The sequence below is a fragment of the Myiozetetes cayanensis genome, unplaced genomic scaffold (genome assembly GCF_022539395.1).
Source record: "Myiozetetes cayanensis isolate MyiCay16 unplaced genomic scaffold, myiCay2020 scf21, whole genome shotgun sequence".
Classification (NCBI taxonomy): Eukaryota; Metazoa; Chordata; class Aves; order Passeriformes; family Tyrannidae; genus Myiozetetes; species Myiozetetes cayanensis.
Window position 1 is genome coordinate 1,910,194 of NW_026087423.1, and position 24,310 is coordinate 1,934,503.

Here is a 24,310-nt window from a genome sequence, read left to right on the forward strand (position 1 = left end):
TTAGATATTGATACACATCAGCGAGGTCCCCTTCTGGCACCTCCTTTTTGATGTTCATACACATTGACAAGGTCCCCTCTTGGAAGCCCCCTTTTGATATTCACACACCTTGATGAGGTCTCTATCTATACATTTAGACACATTAATGAGGTCTCCTTTTAGATATTCACACGCATTGATGAGGTCTCTATTTATACATTTACACACAGAGTTGAGGTCCCCCTTTAGCCATTTGTACACTGATGAGGTCTCTACTAGACGTCCACACACCCTGACGAGGTCCCCCTTCAGACATTCACACGCCCTGAGGAGGTCCCTATTAGACATTTACACACATCGATGAGGTCTCTATTAAATATTTACACACCCTGCCGGGGGTCCTCCTTTACCCCCGCGTCTCCGCCCCGCGCCGAGTTCTCCCCTCAACCCATTCCTCTCGCACCCTCCTTCCCCTCATCCCGTCACTCGCTCTCTCCCCGCTCTCTCCCCTCACCTCGTCCCCGTCAAAGGCTCTCTCCCCGCTCTCCCCTCAGCCCGTCCCCGTCAGAGCCTCTCTCCCCGCTCTCTCCCCTCACCCCGTCCCCGTCAAAGGCGAAGGCTCCCTCCCCGCTCTCCCCTCAGCCCGTCCCTCGCCCCCTCCCGCCCCGTGTGGCCGCAGCCCGGGCCGCCCCTCCCCGGAAGCGCCGCGCGGCCCCAGTGACCGCAGGTAAACAGCCAAGATGGCGGCGGAGGGCGCGGGCCCGGCGGGGCCCGGCGGTGGCGGCGGTGGCGGTGGCGGGACGAGCCTCACGGACCTGCCGGGCGAGCTGCTGGAGCTCATCCTCTGCTGCGACGTGCTGGGCGCCGCCGACATCGGCCGCGTGTCCTGCACCTGCCGCCGGCTGCGCGAGGCGTGCCAGCCCCGCGGGAAGGTGTGGCGGGAGCGCTTCCGCCTCAGGTGCGCTCGGCGGGCACGGCCCGGCCCGCCCGGGGCAGGGCAGGGCACAGGGGGGGACCCGCCGGGGGCTCCGGGGAGCTGCGGGAGGTGCCCGCGGCCTCCCGGGCCTGGGAGTGATCGGGGCGGGGGGGTGGAAGTGCAGCCCCGGCTCCCCATCCCTGGTCGCTCCCCGGCTCCAGCGGGTGCGCGGGGAGCCCCGCGTGGGCCGGGCGGGCCCTGCGGCGCTCGGGGTAAAGTCGTGGAGTGCTTTTGGGTGGGAAGGGGCCGTAAAGATCATCCGGTTCCGTCCCCTCCCCCTACCGTGGGCAGGGACACACTTCCCGCTAGGCCAGCCTGCTCCAAGTTTATCCCACCTGGAACGCTTCCAGGGATGGGGCAGCCACAGCTGTCCTTCTGCGCTTCCACGAGGGATTTACAAGGCTGCCTCCCCTCCTGGATCCCGCGGGGTGGGACCGGGCTGTGCCTGCTGCTTGCAGGAGATCAGTGCTGGCGGCTCTTTGCTCGGAGACCAGTCCTGCAGCCCCTTCCACAGCCAGGATCGGCTGCACTCCCCGGATCCGGCCGGGATCTGCCGGTGACACAGACACAGATCCACGTGCTCTGGAGTCGTGGCTTGGCCTCCCTGACCCCGACAGCACCTTCCAAAACGTCTTCCAGCACCTGTCCTGTCACAGGACTAACCCTTTACAGCAGAGGGGTGTTTATTTGTGGTGCTTTGAGGAGAACTGTTTCCACAGGTACCAAAGTATTTGGCACAGACTTTTGCTGCTGCTGAGTGTCTCTCCCCAGGGGCACTCACAGGGGGCCTGGTGGGGGCAAAGCTGTGTTGTAATCCTTGAAACTGTTCACATTTTGCCCGGGAATGAAGCAGGGGGGTGACATTGCTGATGCTGCGCTGCTTTCAGCAGTCCTGGGGCACCACCACTCATCTCTGGGGCCTCCAGCCTCTCTGGGACAGAACTTTCTCATCTGTTACCTGCTTTTTTTGCCTGTTCTGGCACAGGAAAAGTAGCCAAATTGCTTTCTCTAATTGCCACTTGGCTCCTAAAATGTAGCATAGCCCAAATGAGAGGATTATTCTCTTTTCACGGGCGAAAAAGGCCTATTGAACAATTACAGCTTCCCCAAATCACCCGACCGTGGCTTGGGATTGACTTTCACCGATTCAGTGGCTGTGTTTTCTGGAAGTTCAGCACTGGTTGGGATCCAGCAGCTGGAAGGGGATGTGGTGGGTGATTAGCACTCTCTGCTCTCCTCCTCTCTCCTTGATAATGGAACTTTTGGCAGGAGGTTGCAGGTTGACCTTGTTGTCCTGGCCGGATTCCATCGTGAGCAATTGCACTCTGTCTTCCTAAAATCCCCAATATCATTTCAACCCAAGAAATTACCCTTTCTCCTCCCAAAATAAAGGATTGCGATGGTTATTGTGGGGTGGCTGCGTTTCAGCAGTAAATGAAAGGCCAGGGATTCGGGCTGTTATGTAATTTGAGGTTATTTGACTTTATTTTGTGAAGGCAACTGCAGGGCAGTTTAATTATTAACTGGCAGTGAAATATCTTCCATGTGTGGTCAAACCCAACTGTGCATTTTGGTCACTGGTAATAATTTTATACAGGAGTGGTGATTTAAATGTTAGGCCTTCTCTCTATTTTATATATATATATATATATATATTTATATATTCAGATAAACCTGGAAAGAACCTAAGGTAATGTAGTGATAGTGATTTAAACATCTCCGTTTATAAAAATAAATAAATAAAGATAGATAGACAGAACCTGAAAAAAATTCAAGGCAGTGGTTGAAGGAAAATGTTTTATATAAACCAGTAATAATTAACAGAATTTCAAAGCATGAAGTAAAAAAGTCCCAGTGAATTGCAAGAGACCTTCCTCTCAGCTTCCTTGCCAAAATATTTTCATCTGTGCTGATTCTTCCTCATGTTTCTTACACAAGTGGTCTCAGGATCTTCACAACAGCCTTGGGAGTTGCTGTGCTGGCACATATTTTATTGCACACCCACTTGGTTAGAAAAGGTGCTGCTGACAGCCCCCAAAACACGACCTGAAGTTAGATTTTGAGTTGGACCTCGAAATTCTTAATGGAGTGTCTTAGTTTTTAGACTTTTAGGCTCAGTTATGCAGGTTGGGGAGGTTTTTTTACAGGAACACTGAGGGTGGGTTTTTTTAAATAATTATTTATTGTGCCAAAAATGAACTGGGAAAGCATTCTGCTGTCGGGATTTGACTTCTGGGTTCTGTTTTCCTCCCGTAGATGTTGCCACCAGCAAGGGCAGTGGAGGGAGCTCTGTTTTGTGCAGCCTTTTAATTAGACCCCGAGGTGGTAGCAGGAACACAGGACAATGTTTGGTGCCGAGTTGGCCGACATGGGATGCTTCTTTGTATATTGAACTCTTTTAATTATCAAACTAAAGCATTTAGGATATTTGGATGCTGCAATCCTGGTGTGGGAGCCTTTGAAGGTTTCCTCTTGGCAGGCTTTAGGAAATCTTAACTTTAAAACAATCCTGAAGCCGAAATCAGGGGGTTCGTGCTTTGATGTTTGGGTCAGTTTTACACAACTACCTTTAAAGCTGGGCAGCCTCTCAGCTCCTCAGTGGTTCCAATAACACTTCTGGGGGCTCTCAGGGCTGTGAAATCCTAATGCTGCTGTTCATTTGTGTCTCCTGGGTAGGTGGCCATCCCTGCTGAAGTATTACAGCCACACGGATGGGGTGAGCTGGCTGGAGGAGTACAAGGCCCGGCACAACGCGGGGCTGGAGGCCCAGAGGATTGTGGCTTCCTTCTCCAAAAGGTTCTTCTCAGAACATGTAAGTCCTCTGTATGTCTGTGCAACAGCCTGGCCACTTGTTTAGCAGAATCATTATTAAATAGAATGATTAAGGTTGGAAAAGCCCTCTCAGATCATCAGGTCTGACTGCTAATCCAGCACTGCCAGGTCCACCACTAAACCACCACATCTACACATTTTTTGAACACTTCCAAGGTCAGTGATTCCACCACGTCCCTAAGCAGCTTGTTCCAGTGCTTGACAACCCTTTCAGTGAGGAAGTTTTCCCTAATATCCAAGCTAAACCTCCCCTGCTGCAGCTGGAGGCTGTTTGCTCAGGACTGGCTGAGCTTTTGTGTCAGGAGGTCGTATTCTTAAAAAGTTCTTGAGCCATTTAAAAGGTATTTATTTCTCAGGTGATTTTGCCTTTTAAGTATTATTATTATTGTTATCAGGGAAAGATTCTTCCCCCAGAGGGTGGTTGGCACTGAACAGGCTCCCCAGGGCAGTGGGCACAGCCCCAAGGCTGCCAGAGCTGCAGGAGGGTTTGGACAACGCTCTGAGGGACAGGGTGGGATTGTTGGGGTGTGTGTGCAGGGCCAGGGGTTGGACTTGGATGCTCCTTGTGGATCCCTTCCCACTCAGGATTATGCAAAGATTGAACTTCTTTGATTTGAATCCAGACTTTTTGTTAGTTGATCTTCTCTCTCTCTTCACGTCATCTCAACCGTGCAGTCAGAAATTCTGCATTTCCTCACTTGGTGTGAAAATGCTAAACCACGGCCAACAGGGGAGAGAGGTCAAAATCCAAAGGTCCAACACACATTCTCTGATTGCATTTTCCAGCTTTAAAAACCTCTCTGCTCATGGCTGTGTGTTCAGCCCCAGCTCTGGGAGCTTCTGAAGGCCGGGGTGGTTTTGTTGACACGCAGCACCAGCCCCTGAATTTCTCGCTGCAGACCTTGAGCAAGGCTGTGCCCTGAGAGCTGTCACGAGGCATTTGAAAGCAGGAGCGAGCCACAATAGGGTCACTGAACTGGAGAGGGTGTTATTGAGCTTCTTCACCCAGCCATGACACCAAGATGCTTTTGTGTTCAGTGGGAAAAAAAGGTGAAAATGTGGTGTCCTGGGGAGACTGACTTGCACGTGGAGCAGCAGATCTTTCACTGTCTGTTTGCTTAGTGGGTGGCTCTGGATTTTGGCGAGTTGTCCAGTGGGGTCAGCCTGAAATTCTGTGAGATAAGCATAAGTGCTGCCTGGAAATGTGGCTGAATTTAAAAGTTCCCACAAGAGCCACTAAACAGCCACCCCTCTGTACCTCCTGTGCAAAAATATAGTGGTCCAGTAGAGAATTCCCCTAAGATACAGGAGACCTGTGTTGAAATCCTCTCCCCTGACATTAAGCAGGGGTTGGCAGGTAGTTTCTCTCCTGGAGAAGGGAGCTGTGGGCCCAGTGGGGTATTTGGTGTGTCTTGGCTGTTCTGTTCCACTGCAGCTGCAGCAGACACACATCTGTCCGTGGAGAATTGTCAGAGCATTAACTGGGAAAAGCAGCTCCTGGATTGCTGTTCTTTTAATCACGTATGCAAAGACTTCTGAGAGACCATTAAGCAATACCCAAAGGCCTGATAATGAGAATCATCTCCTGTGGGGCAAGAAGCTGCAGCTTGATTCCCTGCTTAGAACTGAGAGAGAGAGACTTTCAGCCCATGTCTTGTACTTAGAAGTGAATGTTTTTTATAGTTCCACCAAAACTTTAAAAATAATTCTGAATTCTGGAAGAAAATAGCTCTTCTTAATATAGATGCCTAAGTGGTTGAATCAAAAAATAAAGGCTCCTGCCTCTTCATTCCTCATCCCTCAGGATTAATCTTAGGCACTGGGGAGTGTATGTGGAGGTTCAACCAACCACAGGCAAAAGTTGATTCCACCTTAAAATTGCTGCATAAGATGAGATGTGCTTGTGCTGGTCCTTAGCCCGCCCTGGGAGCCCCAAATGCTGTAGGATTTGGCTCAAATTGCTGTAGGATGTTACCAGGGCTCCCAGTGGATCCTTGTAATAAATCCATTGAGTACAGGCTGTGAGCATGTGGTGAGCTGGACGTTTTGAAGGTCTTACCCAGATTTTAAAAACGGGACCAAATTGGGTTTGAGGCTTTTTCTGAAGTTCTGTTGTGCTGGGAGGGAGCTGTCGGGCCCTGCATAACCCACTGTGTGCTCTGACAGGTCCCCTGCGATGGATTCAGTGACATTGAGACCCTGGGGTGCCCGAGTCACTTCTTTGAGGATGAGCTGATGTGTATCCTGAACATGGAAGGAAGGTAAGAGAGAGAGAGAGGTGAGAAATGATGGGGATTTCGCCCCCATTTCACCAGCTAAAGGAGAGCAGTGCTGTGGTCAAAGCCTGACCTCAGCTCCTGTCCTTGTGTCCCTCGTTAAACAACACCCCCAGGCTCACCAAGGCTGGCACATATTCCTGTCTTTCCTGTGTTTAATTGCAGAACAAATTTAATATTTCCAGAAGAAACCATGTGAACTGTCCCACTAAAAGGAGTCCCCTGGCTTGGTGCTTCCTGTTTCCTTGCCAGTTCATGACTCCTGGGACATGTTCCATGTACCCTGTTCCAGCAGTTTTTGCTTAAGGACTTCCCATCCTCATGCTCCTGTTTTTATCTGAGCCTGGAACAGTTTGCCTGAACTGATCTGCAGGATCATTCCCACCAGAGGGAAGCAGGAACACTTGAGGATTGCCACCTTGAAGCCACGTAGCATGAAATTACAGCTCTTTGTTTTCTTTTCCTCTTGTTGCTTTTTTTAGCTGTACTAGGTTGGTACAATTTTTGCCCCCAAATCTGAGTTTAATTCAGGGTTTAAATCTCAGTTTAACTCAGCCACTGCAAATTTTACAGTTCTGTAAATTATTCAGACAAGTGAAATGCCAAGCAGGTAAATAAAACTTCTGGTTTGCATCTGCCTGGGTTTTCTCATCAGCATGATGAACTCTGGGCAGGAGGAACAAGTCCCTGCTTTACTCAGAGGTTTTTCTGCTGGTAGCATCATCTAACCAGGCTGGTTTTGATGTGATCAAAAGCAGTGATAGATTACTCTTAATGGGGTCTAATAGCCCTGATTAGAGGGACTGTCAGTGGAGCTGGAAAAAAGCCTCACTGGAATGGCAATCATCTCATTTTTGCCTTTTCACAGCCATTTTATTACCTTTGAACCGGGGACTGAGCATCCCTCACTTAACAACTGGTTAAAAAGCTTCTGAGCCCTTTTCACTGGCCAAATGCCTCCCCATAAAGCAGGATTGCTGCTAATTACCCCCTGATTAAACTGTACTCATTGCCATTCAGCAGCATTAGGCTAAATCATTGCCCTGGAAGACATCCCAATAAAGCAGTTGTCCCTATTGAGGCTCCCAGTTTATTGGAAGAGGATAAAATGTTATGGGCTTTGGATCATCCTCCTGTGGAGGAGGATGGAGAAGCCTGACTTGACCTGCAGTCTGCAGGACAGGAAGTGTAAGCAGGGAAAGAGGTGGTTTTTTTTCCTGAAGAAGGAAACTGGGCTTGTTTTAAACCGATGGCAAGGGCAGAACCTGGGAAGGAGGAGAATTTTCCCTTTGGGTGTTTTTGAGGCCGGGGCTTGTTTATCTGCCCGTAGTGTGAACACCTCTGGGTTTGTCCTTTTGCAGGTGACTCCTCAAACCTTACCTGGGCAGTAACAGCTCCCCAGGGCTGCTTCTCTGCCTCCACTAGTTCATTTAGAAAGTGATGTAAAAAGCTTTGGAACTGTGTCATCTACAGACCAACTGTTGATCTGTTCCTGCCTTTTCGGAGCAACAGGAGTTGATTTTTCTCTGGGGAGTTGTGGGGTTTTTGTGAATACTGCTGGGTTCACATTCATATCCCTCATCAATTCATTTTTAATGCTGAGAGGGTGCTTTCAGATTGACTCTGGAGGGATCCACTCAGACAGAGGGTAATATTCTATGAATAAAATATAGGATTTTTTATCAGATATTCCTGAGCTACTTTAATTAGGATCTGTGTTGTTTCCCATGATAATGCACCTACTCAGAGTTATATATTGGTGATGGGATGAAAACCAGAGATGATAGGAACAATGTTTTGAAAGTGTCTTGCGTTGTGGGGGTTTTGATGATAAATTTCCTCTTAACATTTCCCTTTCTGGCTGACTTTTCAGTGACAGCGTTGTCAAACTTGTTTAAAAAAGGGCAGTAATCCAACTTATAAACTCGTGTTCACCGGGGCAGTTCAATCAAACATTCACCCTTAAAATACTTGTTTAGGGCAATGCTGCTTCTTGTATTTAAATGTGCAGGAAAGGCCTCACCTGGAAGTATTATGCAAAGAAAATCCTCTATTTCCTGCGGCAACAGAACATCTTAAAAAACCTGAAGGAGTATCTGCAGCGCCCCACTGACCGACAGTCGTTCCTGGAGGGTAAGTCTTTGGCAGAAACCCCGTGTTGAGCACCTCCTGACAGCTTTCCCATCATTTTGCTTAGAAGGAGCTTTCCTTGCTTGATACTTCAGCTGGACAAGGCCTCGGAATCAGGGCTGGGTTTTTGGTGCACCTGAAATCCTTCAAGTGCCGCAGCAGCGTCGGGTCAGAGCGTCAGGGTGACGTGTCCTGCAGGCAGCTGAGCTGGGAGGCAGCGCAGGAAATGTTAAAACACGTGGATGTTGAGCAGTGAAATGAGCAGCAGCTCAGCATCCTGATTCCTGCCACTGCAGGAGGGTTTAGATGTGGCCCCTGGGCTGCATGACCTGATTCCCAGGAGTCTCCCAGACAAGGGCAAGGAGCAAGGTGCAGGCAGAAGGAATTGTAGCCCCTGCCCTGGGACTGTCCCTCAAGAACTGGGCTCTGGCAGCTGTGCAGGTTAGGGATGGGGAATGGCTGGCAGGCCAGGGACAGGGTGGGACAGCAACCTGTGCATCTGATAAGACGAAAGAAAAGGGTTTTCTTCTATTTGTGTCTTCACTGTGGTGGGTTATTCTCCTTTCCAAGCTTCCTGTGGAGAAGACAGTCTTCTGAATGCATTAGAAGCTGCCAGTGGCTGCAGAAGAGTCCCTTACTCTTGGTGTACACTCCAAAATGTCCTGTGAAAGAATCTCAAGCACAAAGGTGGTTCTTGTTAGTGGCAGTAGACTTTGGCTTTCCATTCTTGTCCTTCTTCAAAGTGGCTTTTTTTTGGAAAGAACAGACAGACGTTTATGTGACTGAATCGTGTGGGTCACAAATAGGTGCACAAATAGTCTGCCATGAAGGGCATCATTTTAGAGCCATATTAGAGCACCAGAGAAGGTCTCTTGTGAAGTTCCACCTGGTCAGCACAGGGAACACTTTAAGGGGACTAAAAGTGGGGCCCTGCTGAATCCCTGGAATCCCCTGCCATGGATGTGCTCACAAAGCAACGTAGGAAGCTGGGAGAGGTCTGATCCCTGCAGAATTCCTGCAGGTGTCTGCAGCTGAGTCCAAAGATTGGACAGTGTGAGGCTTTGGAAAGAGCAGTGATGACAAGGAGAAGATCCTGTGACAGGGATAGTGTTTTTTCCTGCAGAGGTTTGACAGAAGAGGTTTGGGCAGAAGGAAGATGAAAGTTTGTTCTGTTCCAGTGGGGGTTTTGATAAGAAGATGGAGGGCAGGTGTGGAAGGGAAAGATGAACGTAGCAGAAGAGAGCAAGAATGATAGCTGTGGAGGATGCAGCAGGAAGAAATCAGAGCTGAAGCACAAGTGAAGTTGGGGTTGTTTCAGGCTGTGAATAAAAAGCACTGTAAGCTGGGAAGGTGCCAGGGCATGCGGTGTGACCGCAGAGCTGGCTGGTTAAGCCTGGCCTAGCAGCATACCTGCTCAGTGTACAAATCCACTGCTTTCCCCTTCAGGATGCTGGAGAGGGGAGCACTGAGTTTAATTGGTTATTTATCATGTCAGCTTATTCCTTGCATTTTCTGTGATAAATCCAATATGAGACTGCACGTTACAAGCCGACAGCTCTGCTGCTCTGCTGCAATCCCTCGCTGCATGCCTGGAATGCAGAGCAGGCAAAACTAAGCAAAGGAAAAAAACTGAAGTCCTGCTTCTTATGTAGTTTGTTTCTTCCAGGTGCTGTTTTAATTGATCAATACTGTAACCCCCTGTCAGACATCTGCTTAAAAAGTGTCCAGGCGCAGGTGGACGATATCACGGACAAAGTGCGCAAAGTCCTGCGGACCAAAAACCCAAGGCACCCCAGCTTGGCTTCCAAGGCAGGTACTGTACAGAAAATAAAGCTTTCCTGCAGGTCAGGGTCCAGGCAGCCAAGGGGAAACAGCTGTTGAATCGTGGCAGCTTGAGGAGTTGCTGTTCTTTATCCCCTGGCAAACCCACTCTGACGTTTGCTTAAACCATCAGTCGAGAAAGAGCTGTTTGTTCAGCCACGGAGACCTCACAGCCCGGGGTTCATCCATCTGATGCTGCCTAAGCAAACAGAACTGGGAGTGGAATTCTCTCTTATTCCTATTTATCCCTGAGGCCTTAATACTCCTGCTGTGAGCAGGGAAACAACCTCTCCCCTGCAAGTCCCAGAAAATCAGCACCAATAAAAAAGGTGCGTGTTTTAACATGGCCAAAGGTCAGTGTTTCCTCTGACAATGTTGGAAAATTACCCTAAGCTGGAATAGCTGTTCTTAAGGTGCATCAGTCTGATGCATAAAACCACTTGATTGAATGAATGGCTCAGTTAGCAATTGCTTGGTTTTATTCTGTTCTTTGAGTGTGGCAGTGGTAGGAGCCACTGGCACTTCTCAACTCACTTTGATTTCTTTTTAGGCAGGGGTGTCACTGTAAATCATTTGTAGGATGCAGTTAATAACAGACCCTCTAACAGTACTTCCCTCTGCAGTAATGACATGTTCTAAATACTCATAATATAGCAGTTCTTGATTGTGTGGGGCCTTTAGGCAGCAAACAGGCTGCTCAGGAAGAAAAATGCTTTTTATAAACACTCTGTGACATTTGCTGGCTTTCAAGGCCAGAGTGAGTCCATGTGAAGCTTTCTGGTGTGAGGATCACTGCACCAAGGTGAGGTGCTCTTGTTTCCTCAGTCTTTGTTTCATTGCACGTGCTTTCAGGGGAGGTCTCTGTTCCAGAAGTGGAACTCCAGCGGCAGGTGCTCGATGCCATGAACTGTGTCCTGTATGAGCAGTTAAAATACAAAGGAAACGAGCTGGATTACTACAACTCCCTGAATTCATACATCCACCAGGTACACTTCTGGCAAAAAAATATGAGACATTCTATTTGTGGTGTTTGTTTGTCCAAATATAGCCAGGCAAATAATCCTCTGTGAAGAACAACTTGCTGTAAAATACAGTTTAATATTTTAAGGCATATCCTCTCGAGTTGTGATGTTTTCATTTGTGAAATCAAACCTTAGGGGGGTTGTATTTTTTCTCAGCACCCCACGTGTCTTTGTCACCTTTGTCTCCCCCCAGGTTTTGATCCGCAGGACAGGAATTCCCATCAGTCTGTCTGTGCTTTATTTAACAATTGCCAGGCAACTGGGAGTCAAACTGGAACCAGTCAACTTCCCCAGCCATTTTCTCCTGAGGTGGTGTCAGGGAAAAGAAGGGTGAGTGACAAGCTGAATTTTGAAGCCAGAAAGCATTTACAACTCCAGACCTCTATGAGAATGTGTAATTATTTTCCACCTGGAATTATAACTTATACAGAGGAAAAGATCAGACCTCTGAGTTTCCCAGAACTCAGCTCTGCTGTTGTTGCTGAGTGGGAACAGATTTCCTGAAATAACAGTAACCACGAGGTGATGTTTCTCTTAAGAAATTAGGAAAGGGAGAGAAGGTCCCAGGTATTCTCTGTTTAGGAGGGAGCTGAGGAATAAATGACACCTGTTTTACACAAGTGCTGAGGGAGGAATAGAAATGGCTAATCCTGCTTTACCACCAGACCCTTCCTCACACCGCGGTTTCCTTGTGGTTTTTTAGGAGCACGGATATTTTTGACTACACCTACATCGATGCCTTTGGCAAGGGGAAGCAGCTGACGGTGAAGGAGTGCGAGTACCTGATCGGGCACCACGTGACAGAGGAGTTCTATGGCGTGGTGACCTCCAAAGAGGTCCTGCAGCGGATGGTGGGCAACCTCCTGAACCTTGGCAAGCGGTGAGTGGAGGATCTGCTGACCTCTGAGGGTGGTCCCCAGGGTCATCATAACCCAAAATTGCTCCTGCGCAGTTTTGGAGTGAGTGCTTCAAAAAAGGTGTCAGTCACCCCAGGAGATCCTCAAAATTCTGTCTGTCACAATGCGTTGTCTGGTTGCTTTTAATCACCTTACCTGAGTAGAAATAAGAACATTTAGTAGAATTAATTCCCCTCAAGAAAATTATTTTTTTTTTTTTTTTAATTTCTGAAAAGTTTATAGGGACTGTTCACCCTCCACTCTTCCCTTAAGAGCAGGGACCTTTGTTGTGATCTGAGAAGCAGAACCCACATGCTCAAAGGAGCAGTTTCAGAGATGCTGTCGGTGGGTAGAAAATCTGAAGTTTTATTTTCAGCTGCTCCTGATAATCCCGTTCCCAAGTAGCCACAGAAGTCACAGGAGTGAAAGCATTGCTTCAGGTGTTAGGGGGAACAAAAGGAGATTTCAGAAGGGAGTGGCTTGGAGAGTGAATTCTCTGTGCAGGATTGTTTGAGAGCAGTGGAGTGGGAGGGTAGAGCCCAGTCATCAGCTGTGCGGGGATTCTCCTCCTGAGCTGTTGGATGTGCCCGGTCCATGCTGGAATCACTGAGGGAGCATGCCTGTACCTGTAGCATCATTTCTGGGGACTCTCCCTGTCCATTGGACTGCTGGGGGTAGGGGTTGCAGAGCCTTACAACTGGGTTTCTTTTCTGCTGGCAGAGAAAGCACTGACCAGTCTTACCAGCTCTTGAGAGACTCCTTGGATCTGTACCTGGCCATGTATCCGGACAATGTGCAGCATCTAATGCTCCAGGCTAGGTTATACTTCCACCTGGGAATCTGGCCAGAAAAGGTACCTCTCCACTTGGTTGGGTGTTTTTTTGGGTAGGCTAAGCACTGTTAACACGGGGCTATTGATTTTTGGACTGCCTCAGCTTGTGTTACAGTCTGCCACAAGTTGTTTCCATAATAAATGCAATTGAATGAGTGATCACATTGCAGAGAATCAATTCCTACCATGCAGAGCAGGGAGGAGAGGATGATTCTTGCCTGCTTGTCCTAGGGGAGACTCATGAGCAGCCTCGAGCCATAATTTATGATTTACTGCCCAAGCCTCACAGCTTATCTTTCAAACAGCACTTTTAGCCATTAAGTTGCAAGATCATCCTGTTTGGTTTATGCCCAGATTGTGATAAAAGTCTTGCTGGACTCCTGCAAAAGGAGCAGTTACCTTATCAGAAAGCTTGAGGAAGTTATCTCTTATAAATATGGCCAAAGCTGTTCTCTGGAAATTTGGCCACACAACCTGTGGCTCTTGTGAAAAAGCAGCTTGATATTCCTGCCCTTGGAATTCTTTTGGACTGTTACCTTTAGTGTAGCAACTCGAGTCCTGCAGTCTTGTGAGTGTGGGAGAGAAGGTGCAGGGATTTATGAGTTGTCTAAATCATCCAGTTCTTTCACTGGATCAGGGGGAGGCACAGGGAAGAAGCCTGTAACTCAAAAAAAAGTATAATTTCTTTAGTGCTTCAGTGCAGCAAAGAGCTCAAAATTTCCTGTGCTGCTTCAGTGAAGCTCAACTTTAGGGCAGTGCCTGTGCCAGTCCCAAATGTGAGGGGTGGGGAGGGGGGCAGGAGTATGGGCTGAACATCTGAGCAGGAAACAAAGCTTTTCCCACTAAATTATCTGAGACAGGACTGCTGGAAAAGCTGCCTGCCTTCCTTTGGAAGAACAGACCGTGCTGAGCTTGGAATTTCTTTCTTACAGCAGCAAGTTTTAGGGTGACCACGGGAAAAACAGCACAAGCAAACTGTGTGTGGGAGGGACTCACTGATACCAAGTGGCAACTGTACATGAATAGGGGAGAGCTCAGTGAAACACTGGAAGATCTTCCTCCCCCTTCCGGGCCAGATGCAATGGAAATGGGCAAATTTGGACTTCCCAGGATTGCATCCAGTCCTTCCAGGCAGTTGTAGTTGAGCAGAGAGACAAGACAAATTTAATAGGGCTCTGCCAGATTTATGGGAAGTGGTAGAAAATTCTTAAAAGTCCTACAGAATGTTGTCCTAAACATTTGCAAATGACAGTAAATTAAATTCCCAAGAACATCTGGCAGCTGTGGTTACTGTGCTAGGCCTTCCCCTGCCTGTAGGATTTCTCAGGATTTTCACCTCTTTCTTAGTTCTTCAGGAAATTAAAGTGGCCATGAAGCCTGAGCTGTGTTTCTTCCCATACCAGATTACTCACCTGTTCTTTCTTTTTGACTGATTTCCCTCACTTCTTGGCTGATGGAACCTGAGATTTCTGTTCTTAAACTTCTGTTCATAAACTTAAGAGGGACCAAACCTTCCAGCACATGATCAAGGAGACAAACTCTTTGCCAGGTGCTAAAGTGTGTCAGATTTTGGGGCTGTGGCATCACTTGAGGTATTTGATGTTGGGACAGCTCTATGTCTCTTTTCCCAACGTGTGTAGGCAATAGGTTCGGCATTTTTTTCGTTGTTTTTACCAAAAAAAGTAAAATTTACGTCGCTTCCCCCTGACAAACTTGGCAGCAGATGCTTTGATGTTGTGCCAGAGGGTGTTGGAAGGCTGGAATCCTGGATCTGCAGGGCTTGCTGCTTTAAGAGCACCTTTAAAGCCGGTGTTCTTTCCTCATCCTGAGACAGGCAGGTTTTCTGTCTTGCCCACTATTCCATGGGAAAGCAGCACAGAGGTTATTTGCATTTCCTTCAGTGCTGCCCTGTTTTTCCCTGCCAGGCTCCCACAAGACACTGAGGAACTCAGTTCTAAGTTAAAATATTAGTTTTTAAGTACAGCAGAAGTCACGTGGAGTCTCTTCACAGCAGCAGTTTGGGGGGCTAACAACAGAATCCTCACCACATTTCAGGAACCCTGAGAAACGCATCTCAGCCCTGTGTCACAAACTGCCAGGGCATGACCTGGTGGGACTTAGTTCCAAGAAGTGCTCACCAGTGCCCTTCCTTGGAAGTCAGGAGCTGTACAGACAGGAAAGCAGAGCACTGTGTGCAGTTTGTGCAGATTAGACGTGAGGAGCGTGTAACAAGCAGAGAGCTCAGCGTGGGAAATCCCCGTGGCAGATCTCTAGGCCTGGGCTCTTACACCAGCTGAGTACAGGAATAGATCTGTCTGTATTTACACAAGTGTCGTGCTGCTGCAGAGGCCGGTTCTGAGTCTCTCTTTGTTTGGGTTGCTGAAGGTCCTGGACATCCTGCAGCACATCCAGGCCCTGGACCCGTCGCAGCACGGGGCCGTGGGGTACCTGGTGCAGCACACCCTGGAGCACATCGAGCGGCGCAAGGAGGAGGTGGGGCCCGAGGTGAAGCACCGCTCGGACGAGAAGCATAAGGAGGTCTGCTTCTCCATCGGGCTCATCATGAAGCACAAGAGGTGAGCTCTGCACAGCCCCCCCCCACGCTGCCAGCCCCCCAGAGCAGAGGGGGCTGCGGTGGCAGCAGTTGGAGCTGCCGGGGAGGCACCTGCGGTGGGAGATGCCAGGCACGTGCATCTGTGCCGTGGAGCGTGTAGGGAAATGGGAGCAGCTCTGTCTGTGCTGGCAGAGAGCGAGTGTTTGCACTGCTGAGGGACTGCAGAGGGGTTTGTGAGGGGACTGCTCTGAGTCCTGGGGTATCACACAGGCTGAAATTTCCAGCGCTCTCCGAGAAACATCATCATCGGTTAATGAGGGACCGTGGAACAGAATTAACTTCAAAGGAGATTCTGACATTTCTAAGAGCTTGTGGATCTTCCCCTGTGCTGTTGCTCCCTCCTCTCCCTGCACTGCACAGGGGCTCTGTGTTCCTGTCTGTGCTGCTCTGTCACAGTGACATGCCAGCATGGCCACTCCTCTGACTCAACAAGACATATTTTAAGGGCATCAGCAGTGACAGTTATAATACCTCTCGATTAATCCCATGAATATTCTGTAAATGATGATGCCTTTGTTTCTGGGAGCTCAGGGCTGGGATTACCACGTCTGTGTGATGGCATAGAATTGCACGGTGCAGTAGGGTGGTTCATTCCCTCCCTATTGCTTGTTTCCTGTTCTGCTTTCTGGCTTCCAGTCTCCTCCCTACCCTCTTTTCTTGCTCACATTTGGTTTTCCTTTGTCCTCAGCTGTTTATTCCTGTCTGTTTATCCAGTCACTCCCAGCCATTTCCCTCCACCTCAAAATACACACACACTCCCTCTTCCTGAGTTGTTTTTTTCATTTCCCTCTCCTCCCCTGTGCCAGCTCACAGGAGGTCCCTGTCCTGTCTGTGCTGTGTTAGTGTGGAGAGCTGGCTGTGGGGTTTTCACGGTGTTTGGGTGTGCAATTCCCCCCGTTAGGTACGGCTATAACTGCGTGATCTACGGCTGGGATCCCGCCTGCATGATGGGACACGAGTGGATCCGGAACATGAACGTGCACAGCCTCCCTCACGGCCCCCACCAGCCCTTCTACAACGTCCTGGTGGAGGATGGCTCCTGCAGATACGCTGCCCAAGGTGAGCAGGAGCCTCCCTGTGCCATGTCCGCAACTGCACTGGGAGAAAGGGAGGCTTAAGGGAGTAACTCCTTCATGTGGAACATGAACTGTCAGCAGGGAAGGAAAAGAACCCTGAATCTTGTTTGCTCTCCGTGAAATCAGCACTGCAAGGAGTGGGCATCGAGGCCCACTCTGGTGTAATTTCCTCTTGCCCAGGAAGTGTCTTTAAGCGACCTTAGAAACAGTTGTTCGTGACGAGTGTGGCCGGTTTTGTGGTTGCTGCTTTGAAAGAAGCAATTGGGCTTTTGCTGAGGGCTGAAGGTCTGCCAGCAGCTCTTCCTTCTGGAAATAATAGCTGTGCCTTGGACAGGACCTGCAAATGGGATCTGGGGAGGGAGCACACAGGCTCTGCTTGCAGGACTTGTCACTGAGACAGCACAGGATCCCAGAGAACACAGGTAGCCTGGCTTTTAGTGCCACCTTCATAAGAACAAAAATTAATGTCTCTTTACAACTGCAGAGAGGTGTAGAAATCTGTATCACATGTTCTTTGTGCAACATCCCGCAAGGGGAAATTCTTGATGGCCAGAATTTGTGGTTAGGGCATGGGAAGAGGTGTCAGGCTGAGGTTCAGAAGAAAATTAAACCAGAGAAGTGCATCTGTGACCCTGTATCTTGCCAAAAGAGTGTTTGTTTGCCTCGTGTTTGTGTTCTCCCTGTGCCAGGGAGGCAGCTGCACAGCCAGAGTGTGTTTTGCTAAGAGAAGGTGTGGAAGCTGCTGGAAATGCTGACCAAGATAGAGCCAGCCCTTTTCCTTAGGTGCTCCCTGGATATTCTCTCCCTGTGAGCAGGAGGTGGTTTTACAGGAAGGGACACCTTTGGAGATTTAAAGTGCAGGTGTTTCCCACTGTCCTAGAGTTGCTTTATGTTCAGTGGTCCAAAAAAAAAAAGTGGGAGCAGTAGTGGGAGTGTTACAGCTCAGCCTGATAGTCCATACTAGGCAGGGCTTGGCCTCTCAGAGAGTCTTACAAACCAGAAATTCTTGTGTGCTGTGGGTTGATACTAAAATGTGCATCTTGGACTAATCAGGTAATTGTCCACAGGGCTGCTGGGGCTGAGTCATTGCTTATCTTTTGTCTCATGGTTTATAAACAGGCAGAATTCTGGCTGGTCCCACGGTGCATTTCAGCCAAGCATCCAAGTGTTTCGATATTGCTTGGGAAACCTGTGGGGTTTGTCCCTGCTTGCTGCCTGGCTGTTGATATCCCCTCCGAAATGCATCCCGAGATCACCTGGGAAGGATGATTTCATAACCCCCTGACCTGACTCTGGGGAGGGAATGCGAGTTTTTTTTACTGAAAGAATCTGAAATAAATCTGCACGTGGAGTTTAATCTGACCAGCTCAGAAATATCACCAAGCTCGTTACAGGTAAATGCAGCTCAGTCTGAGGCCTTCCTGTAAACGTGATTCCAGAGCACCTGTGTCATGCAGCGAGTTTGCTGCCTCTGTTTTGCATCTGTGGCTCAGAACTGCTTGTCAGCAGGTTTTGGGAGGCTCCCACCTTGTGCTGAGCTCGCCTGTCTCGGGCTCTCTCCCCCTGCCAGCTCCTGCTCCTCCCTGAGCGCGGCTCCCTGCTCAGCCCCGCTGCTGCAGAGCCCTCGGAACGGGAATTCTTTTCCGCAGTGGTGCAGTATCCAGAGAGGTCCTTTGCAAGCCTGGAGGACTGGACTGCACCACTGCTGAGGGATAGAAAGCCCTGGTGCTTCTGCAGCAGCTTCAAAGAACCTGCATGGATTAATAGGAATTCTCTGGGCTCTCTGTAGTGAGCTGAATTTCAGAGACGGATTATTCCTGAATGACATTCTCTGCATCACTTCTTGTCCCTGTCCTGGCCAAAGTCAGGCTTTGAGACTTAGGCAGCCTTTTTTTATTTTTTTTTACTAGATAATAGTTGCTGTATTAGCTGGCACTGTGCTGGAAAAAAATGACATCATTTGGGGACTGCTGCAGGCCACCTGTGTGGGATTTACTGCCAGTCATGCTGACCCTACAGAGCACAGCAGCCCCGGGCTGGGGGGTCACCTTTGGGTTTTAGTGTTGGTTTAACTCTTGTTAATCAGTCCAAAGGAGGAAATGGGCTGCTGTGGGGAAGAATCAGCCTGCCTCTCTTAGGAAATTCCATTTAACTTGGGGAAGTTTGGGTTTAGAGGAGTTGATTTTGCTGTGAGATGCCCCAAACCCGGGCTGGGTGCTTGGCATGGTGGAGACACAGGCTGAGCAAGGAACCCCTTGGCTCCTCTACCAGGACGGGCTTGGTGGGCTCACCTTGGAGCATTTGAGGAGGATCTCTCCCAGAACTCATCTCCCGTGGGCCGTGAGGGATCAGGGCTCAGTGCAACAGCTTCTCCCTGCGCTTACCAGAGTGGGAGCAGCATCCTGCTACTCCAGCCCCAGTGCCAGGCAATCTCAGGCATAAAACAGTTCTCATGCCACCGGTAAGTGGGGTCACTTAGGAGGTGAGGCTCTGTGCCCACTCAGACTGCCATATTCCGTACACATTTTCCTGGATTAGGGGCTTTTTTTTAACTCCAAGCATCGGGATTTGGTGTTTCTAGAGCCAGAACAAAGACCTGAGACAGGCCCAAGATTTCTTGCCGTCTCCTGTGGTGATAACTGATCCTCTCCTTTCCTGGCAGAGAACCTGGAATACAACTCCGAGCCTCGGGAGATCCCTCACCCCGACATCGGCCGCTATTTCTCCGAGTTCACAGGCGTTCACTACCTGGCAAATACCGAGCTGGAAATTCGGTACCCGGAGGATTTGGAGCTCACACGAGCCACGGTGCAGAAGATCTACAGCTCGGGCAAGGAGTGAGTGCAGAAGGCAGCGTGGGGACAGAAGCAGCTGGAGCGTAGCTTTACCCTCTTGGCAAAACTTGCGCGGAAAGCAAGTTCGGTGACAATCCTTTGGCTTAATAATGCATTGAAAACTGCATTGAACTTTGAAACTGGTGCTACTGCATCTTTCCCTTGCCTGCCTGCCCGCTGTGGCCCAGGAGGCACAGGGACAGTTGAGGCCAAGCAGAAGGATCTTGCAGGGACAGCCGTGCCAAGGAAGCGCGTGGTCCTTGGGAAGGGTCTGCACCAACTACTCGTCCTGTGGTTGTCTTGCCTTAGGAGGCTGACACAGTGAGATCCCTGGTGTGGAACGTGGAAGAAGCCCCTCTTCCAGAGAAGGAAGTTGCTTGTCCTTGCAGCGCTGTGGGGTTTTCGTTTGGCTGTGTCTGTTTGCTTTGGGTTTTAATGTATATCCCGTGCAGGTGATAGTTTTTAAAGCCTCTCACCTTTCCCTGTCGTCCTCTCCGGTCTGAATTTTCGGTCAGGTTTTGCTTCACCTCTCTCTGTAGTCTGATTGTTCCTAGAGCTACTGTTCCAATCCTGAATATCCTTCTGGGCCTGGCAATATCCTTTTGGGCCTGGGAAAGAGCCCCAGCAACAAAACCAGCAGCACTGAGGCTTCTGGGGGTGGCAGGCACTGGGTCCAGCAGCCACCTCGCTGAGGACACGAGACTCTCCTAAAGCAGCAGAGGAGCTTCTTGTCCTTTTCCACGCCTGCTGAACACACCCAACCCGTGTTCTGTGATCTGTTCCTCATGTGTGTCCAAGGCAGGACCTGTGGCATGGCCTGAGTGCTCCCAGGACACTTTGGAACCCCGTGGCACTTTGGTGGGAGCCTTGGGGCCGGTGCCACAATGACTCTGATGTACAGGGAGCTGCCACTCGCTGCCACCTCTGATCTATAGGTATTTATGCAATACATTGGAATTATGACTGGAAACTGGCCATCCCCAGAGTCAGCCAACCTGTGTATGGAAACAAGATGTTGATTCCTGCAGCTTGAGGCCTTCTTCCTTTTTGCCAAAAGAGACTGGATTCTGGGGGAGCACAAACTTTGCTGCCTGCAAGGGACATGAATTTTAACATGACTTAAAGACCCAGACAGAACCACAGCAGAAGAGGTTTTCCTCTGGGTTCAGGGGTGCAGAGTGACAGTGTGCATATCTTTGTGGTTTCTGAAGCAATGTGTGTAGAGTAGCTGCAGCTCCTGTCTCCTGTCACTGTCCAGTTGCGACACAGTAGTTCTCTCAGAGCTGAGAATTAGGTCCCTGTAGAATTAGGTGGATGCTCTTAGTCTCTTGTAGCACTTCAGGTGAAATCACAGAGCCCTGCCCTAAAGCAATGCTTGAACTGCATGTCACCCTCCTGCAGTCCTGGTCACCCTCCTGCAGTCCTGGTCACCCTCCTCCTGCAGTCCTGGTCACCCTCATGCAACTCTGGTCACCCTCCTGCAGTCCTGGTCATTCTCCTGCAGTCCTGGTCATCCTCCTGCACTCCTGGTCACCCTCCCGCAACTCTGGTCACCATTCTGCAGTCCTGGTCACCCTCCTGCAGTCCTGGTCACCCTCCTGCAGTCCTGGTCATCCTCCTGCAGTCCTGGTCACCCTCCTGCAGTCCTGGTCATTCTCCTGCAGTCCTGGTCATCCTGCAGTCTGGGTCACCCTCCTGCAGTCCTGGTCATCCTCCTGCAGTCCTGGTCACCCTCCCACAACTCTGGTCACCCTCCTGCAGTCCTGGTCATCCTCCTGCAGTCCTGGTCACCCTTCTGCAGTCCTGAGCTCTGGTTGTGTGTCAGAAATAAACACTAAAAGCCCAGCACATTGCCCCTGGAGTGGTGGTGATGGTCTGCAGGGACCCCAGGCCTTCAGGGACAGCAGCCTGGAGTGTGCTGAGGAATGGGGAAGATGCTCTGCTCCAGGGGGAGCTGTGAAGGATCATAGTCACAGAATCCCAGAATAGTTTGGGTTAGAAGGGAACTCAAAGTTCATCTGCTTCCCATGGGCAGGGCCACCTTCCACTAGAGCAGGTCTGCACTGAAATGAACTTGGAGGGAGGAATTCCCATTTTGAATCAGGGTAGGGAAACCTTGGACAGAAATCTTAAAACCCATCCCCTGTTCCTGAGGGTTGGAGCAGACCCCAGCCCCTCAGCCCTTTTTGAGGGTTGAAAGCAGCTCCCAAAAGATTCCTAGCAGGGATGCAAAGTTGGGAATGTTGCTGTGGAGTCCCAAGGTTGATGCTGGGAGCTGAGAACAGGCAGGGCAGAGTTTGGGCTCCCTGTTCCCAGTCCCAGCTCTGGATGTCACCGAGTTTCCTTGGCCTCTGCCGAATGGGCAGTCTGGTGACATCTTGGCCTCTCTCCAGTGCATCGAGGGAATTACAGTGAGCTCACAGGAGCTCTCAGGTGCTGCCTGAGTGCCAGGTAGAGTTGTACCATAAAAATACCCATGGGAGCCAACAGAAGCCACACAAAGTTGCCCTGAAAATCAGTGCTGGCCAGTGCTTATTGAACCCGCGTGGCCAGGGGTCCCAGAGCTGTTCTGTGCAAGAGGGATGGATGTGCTGTGAGGGACTGGGTGCACAGGGCAGCCCTGGAGCTAAATCCTGATCCCTTTGGCAGGTGTTTTGTGGGGGAACTGTGTCCTCAGCCTTGGATGTGCCAAATCTGGAAGAAACTTGAGGTGCTTCAGTAGACACCACACAGCACCAGTCCCGGGGGCCAAGTCTGCTTTTGGGACTTCAGACAAACACAAAGTGTGTAAAGCCCCCCTGTTTGTTCCCATTTGGGTTGGGGTGGCCCCTCTGCCGCCCGTGCTGTTTGCTCTGGGTGGAGTTTTGCTCTTGGTGAGGAGGAATTCCCAGCTGAAGGATCTGCAGCTGTAGGAGGCTTCAGCCCAAGCATCCAGGGTGGCCAGGGAAAACTGGAAACACCCCCCAAGGATCCCTCTCTGTCCCTGCTCGAGCAGCCTCTTGGAATGCACATCAGATCCTGCAGGTTGCACATCCGGGGTCCCACACGGCGGGAAATGCCTCTGTGGGATAGTGGGGTGACATTTGCTGTTTCCCTGTGCTCCCTCCCCTCCTGGCAGCACAGGAGGGGGTTTCCACAGTCACCTTTTCCCCAGGAAGACTGCAGTGGATCCCAGAAGTTCCTTGTGTCCATGAGTGTCCAGAAGTTCCTTGTGTCCAGGTCCACGTCAGTGTTCATGTTCATGCCGATGCACCCAGAGTGCAGTTTGTCCTGTCTCTGTGGAGCTCTCCAGGAGAAGGGATGTTTCCTGGAAAAGATGGAATTGCCTCCCTTCTCTCCCACCATCCAACCAAGTGGAAAGCCTGGCCAGGTTCCTCTGCAGTGCCAAAATCCTCTGGTCCTGCATCCCCTGGGAGCAGAGGGGTGAATTTCCTGCAGCTCAAACCACCTTCTCCCTTCCCTTTCCACGTCATCGGCCATCTGTCCTGGGGGCAGAACAGCCCAGGGTAAAATCTGGAGGGTGAAGGAAAAACAGAATGGGGGAAGAGGAGGCAGGGAAGCAGGAGGAATCCCTGTTTGGGTCGTTAGGAAAAGGACAGGGAGCTGAGCAGCAGCAGCCGTGGGCTGGTTCTGAGCTGTGCCACTGGATCCGGGGGCTCAGGGATGTTACAGGAGCACCATTCCCGGGTTTCCTCTAGCAGGGAGTGAGGCCTGTGGGCAAAAGCATCCGTGGGAGGTTTGTCCACCCTTACAGGCCAGTGTCTTGTGAGAGAGGCTGCAGAGCTGCTCCCTGCCCTCCACCCGCAGAGTGTGTTCCCTGGCACAGCTGGTGGTGCCTCATCCTCTTGGGAAGCCCTTCCAGCCCTCCCAGACCCCTCCCGACACGCAGGATCAGCAGGAACATGCTCAGAGTGCCCTGACACAGCCAAGGGCTAGGAGGGTGGCCTCTGTGACAAACCATGAAGTTTGTCACCAACCTCTGCAGGAAAACCAGACCCTGGGACCCTCCAGGCCTGCCTGGGGCCAGCAGAGGGTGAGGAAAGGCCTGGGGCGGGAGAAGGGCTCCTGGGATGTCCTGGTCCCTTCCAGACCACCTTCACCTGCACACCAGGTTGCTCGGGGTGTTGTCCTGACTAGTTCTGAGCATCTCCCAGGGCCCTGCCAGCCTCCCTGCTGGCTCTTCCCCCGCAGAGGACACAGGGACTGTGCAGGCAGGGACAGAATGGTGCTGTGTTCCCCCACTCCCCCCTTCTCCTCTGGGCTGGAGGGGCCTGAACCAAACAAAAAGATACATTTGATGGAAAAATGCCCGGAGGGTGCAGAGTCCCGAGTGCCAGGGCGCCCGACACAGCTGAGGCTGCAAGATGGGGATGTCTCTCCTTCCTCCTTTTTTATTTAGAAGCAGGTATTTTCCTGGATCTAGGACAGCTGGAGGCTGGAAATGATTTGATCCTTTTCCTGTTTATATTTGGCTTTAAAAAAATAAACGACACTGACTTGCTATCCCCTCCCACGGTGTGCTGTGCTTTCTGAGCTGCCTCCCAACCTCCCTGTGTGCTCTCCCGACCGGGGCTTTGCTCTTCCCTGTGTCCGTGGGAGGCTGATGTGGCCCTGCCAGTGCCAGAGCCCGGTCTGGCACCGGGGGAGATGGTGACAATCACCCACCTCTGCACCGGCCCTGCCAAACCTGCCTCCTGCTGGAGGGCTCAGGTGGGAGCCGGGAGTTCCCCTCGCTGAGGGAGATCCCGGCCCGCATTCCCGCAGCCAGGATGGGCAGGGAGTGGGGGGACACTGGGGGGAACTCCACACCTTTCTCCTGGGGAATGGTCCCCGTGCAGCGCCAGAGGCACGAGTGGGCACAGCGGGGGCTTCGGGTGCCACTGGCTCAGGACGGGAATGTCCCCGCTCCCAGAGGGTCCCGCCCAGGCCGGGATCTTGGCACGGCTCTTCACTCTGGAGCCTGAGGACTGCGGGGGGTTAACCCTGGACTTAAGGACGGCTCGGTGTTAACTCTGGAGCCGA

At 50.7% G+C, this 24,310-nt stretch overlaps 1 protein-coding gene across 1 annotated transcript; it reads left to right on the top strand.

Moving 5' to 3' along the window:
• Positions 1-719: 719 nt before the first annotated feature.
• Positions 720-23,792, top strand: FBXO21 (F-box protein 21). The gene is made up of 12 exons (XM_050318277.1): positions 720-937; positions 3,632-3,767; positions 5,954-6,048; positions 8,075-8,196; positions 9,860-10,006; positions 10,867-11,000; positions 11,230-11,366; positions 11,740-11,916; positions 12,653-12,785; positions 15,150-15,340; positions 16,280-16,437; positions 19,117-23,792. Exons 1-12 carry the CDS (start codon positions 720-722, stop codon positions 19,293-19,295), a joined length of 1,827 nt encoding a protein of 608 aa, XP_050174234.1. The 3' UTR covers positions 19,296-23,792.
• The last annotated feature ends 518 nt before the right edge of the window (positions 23,793-24,310 follow it).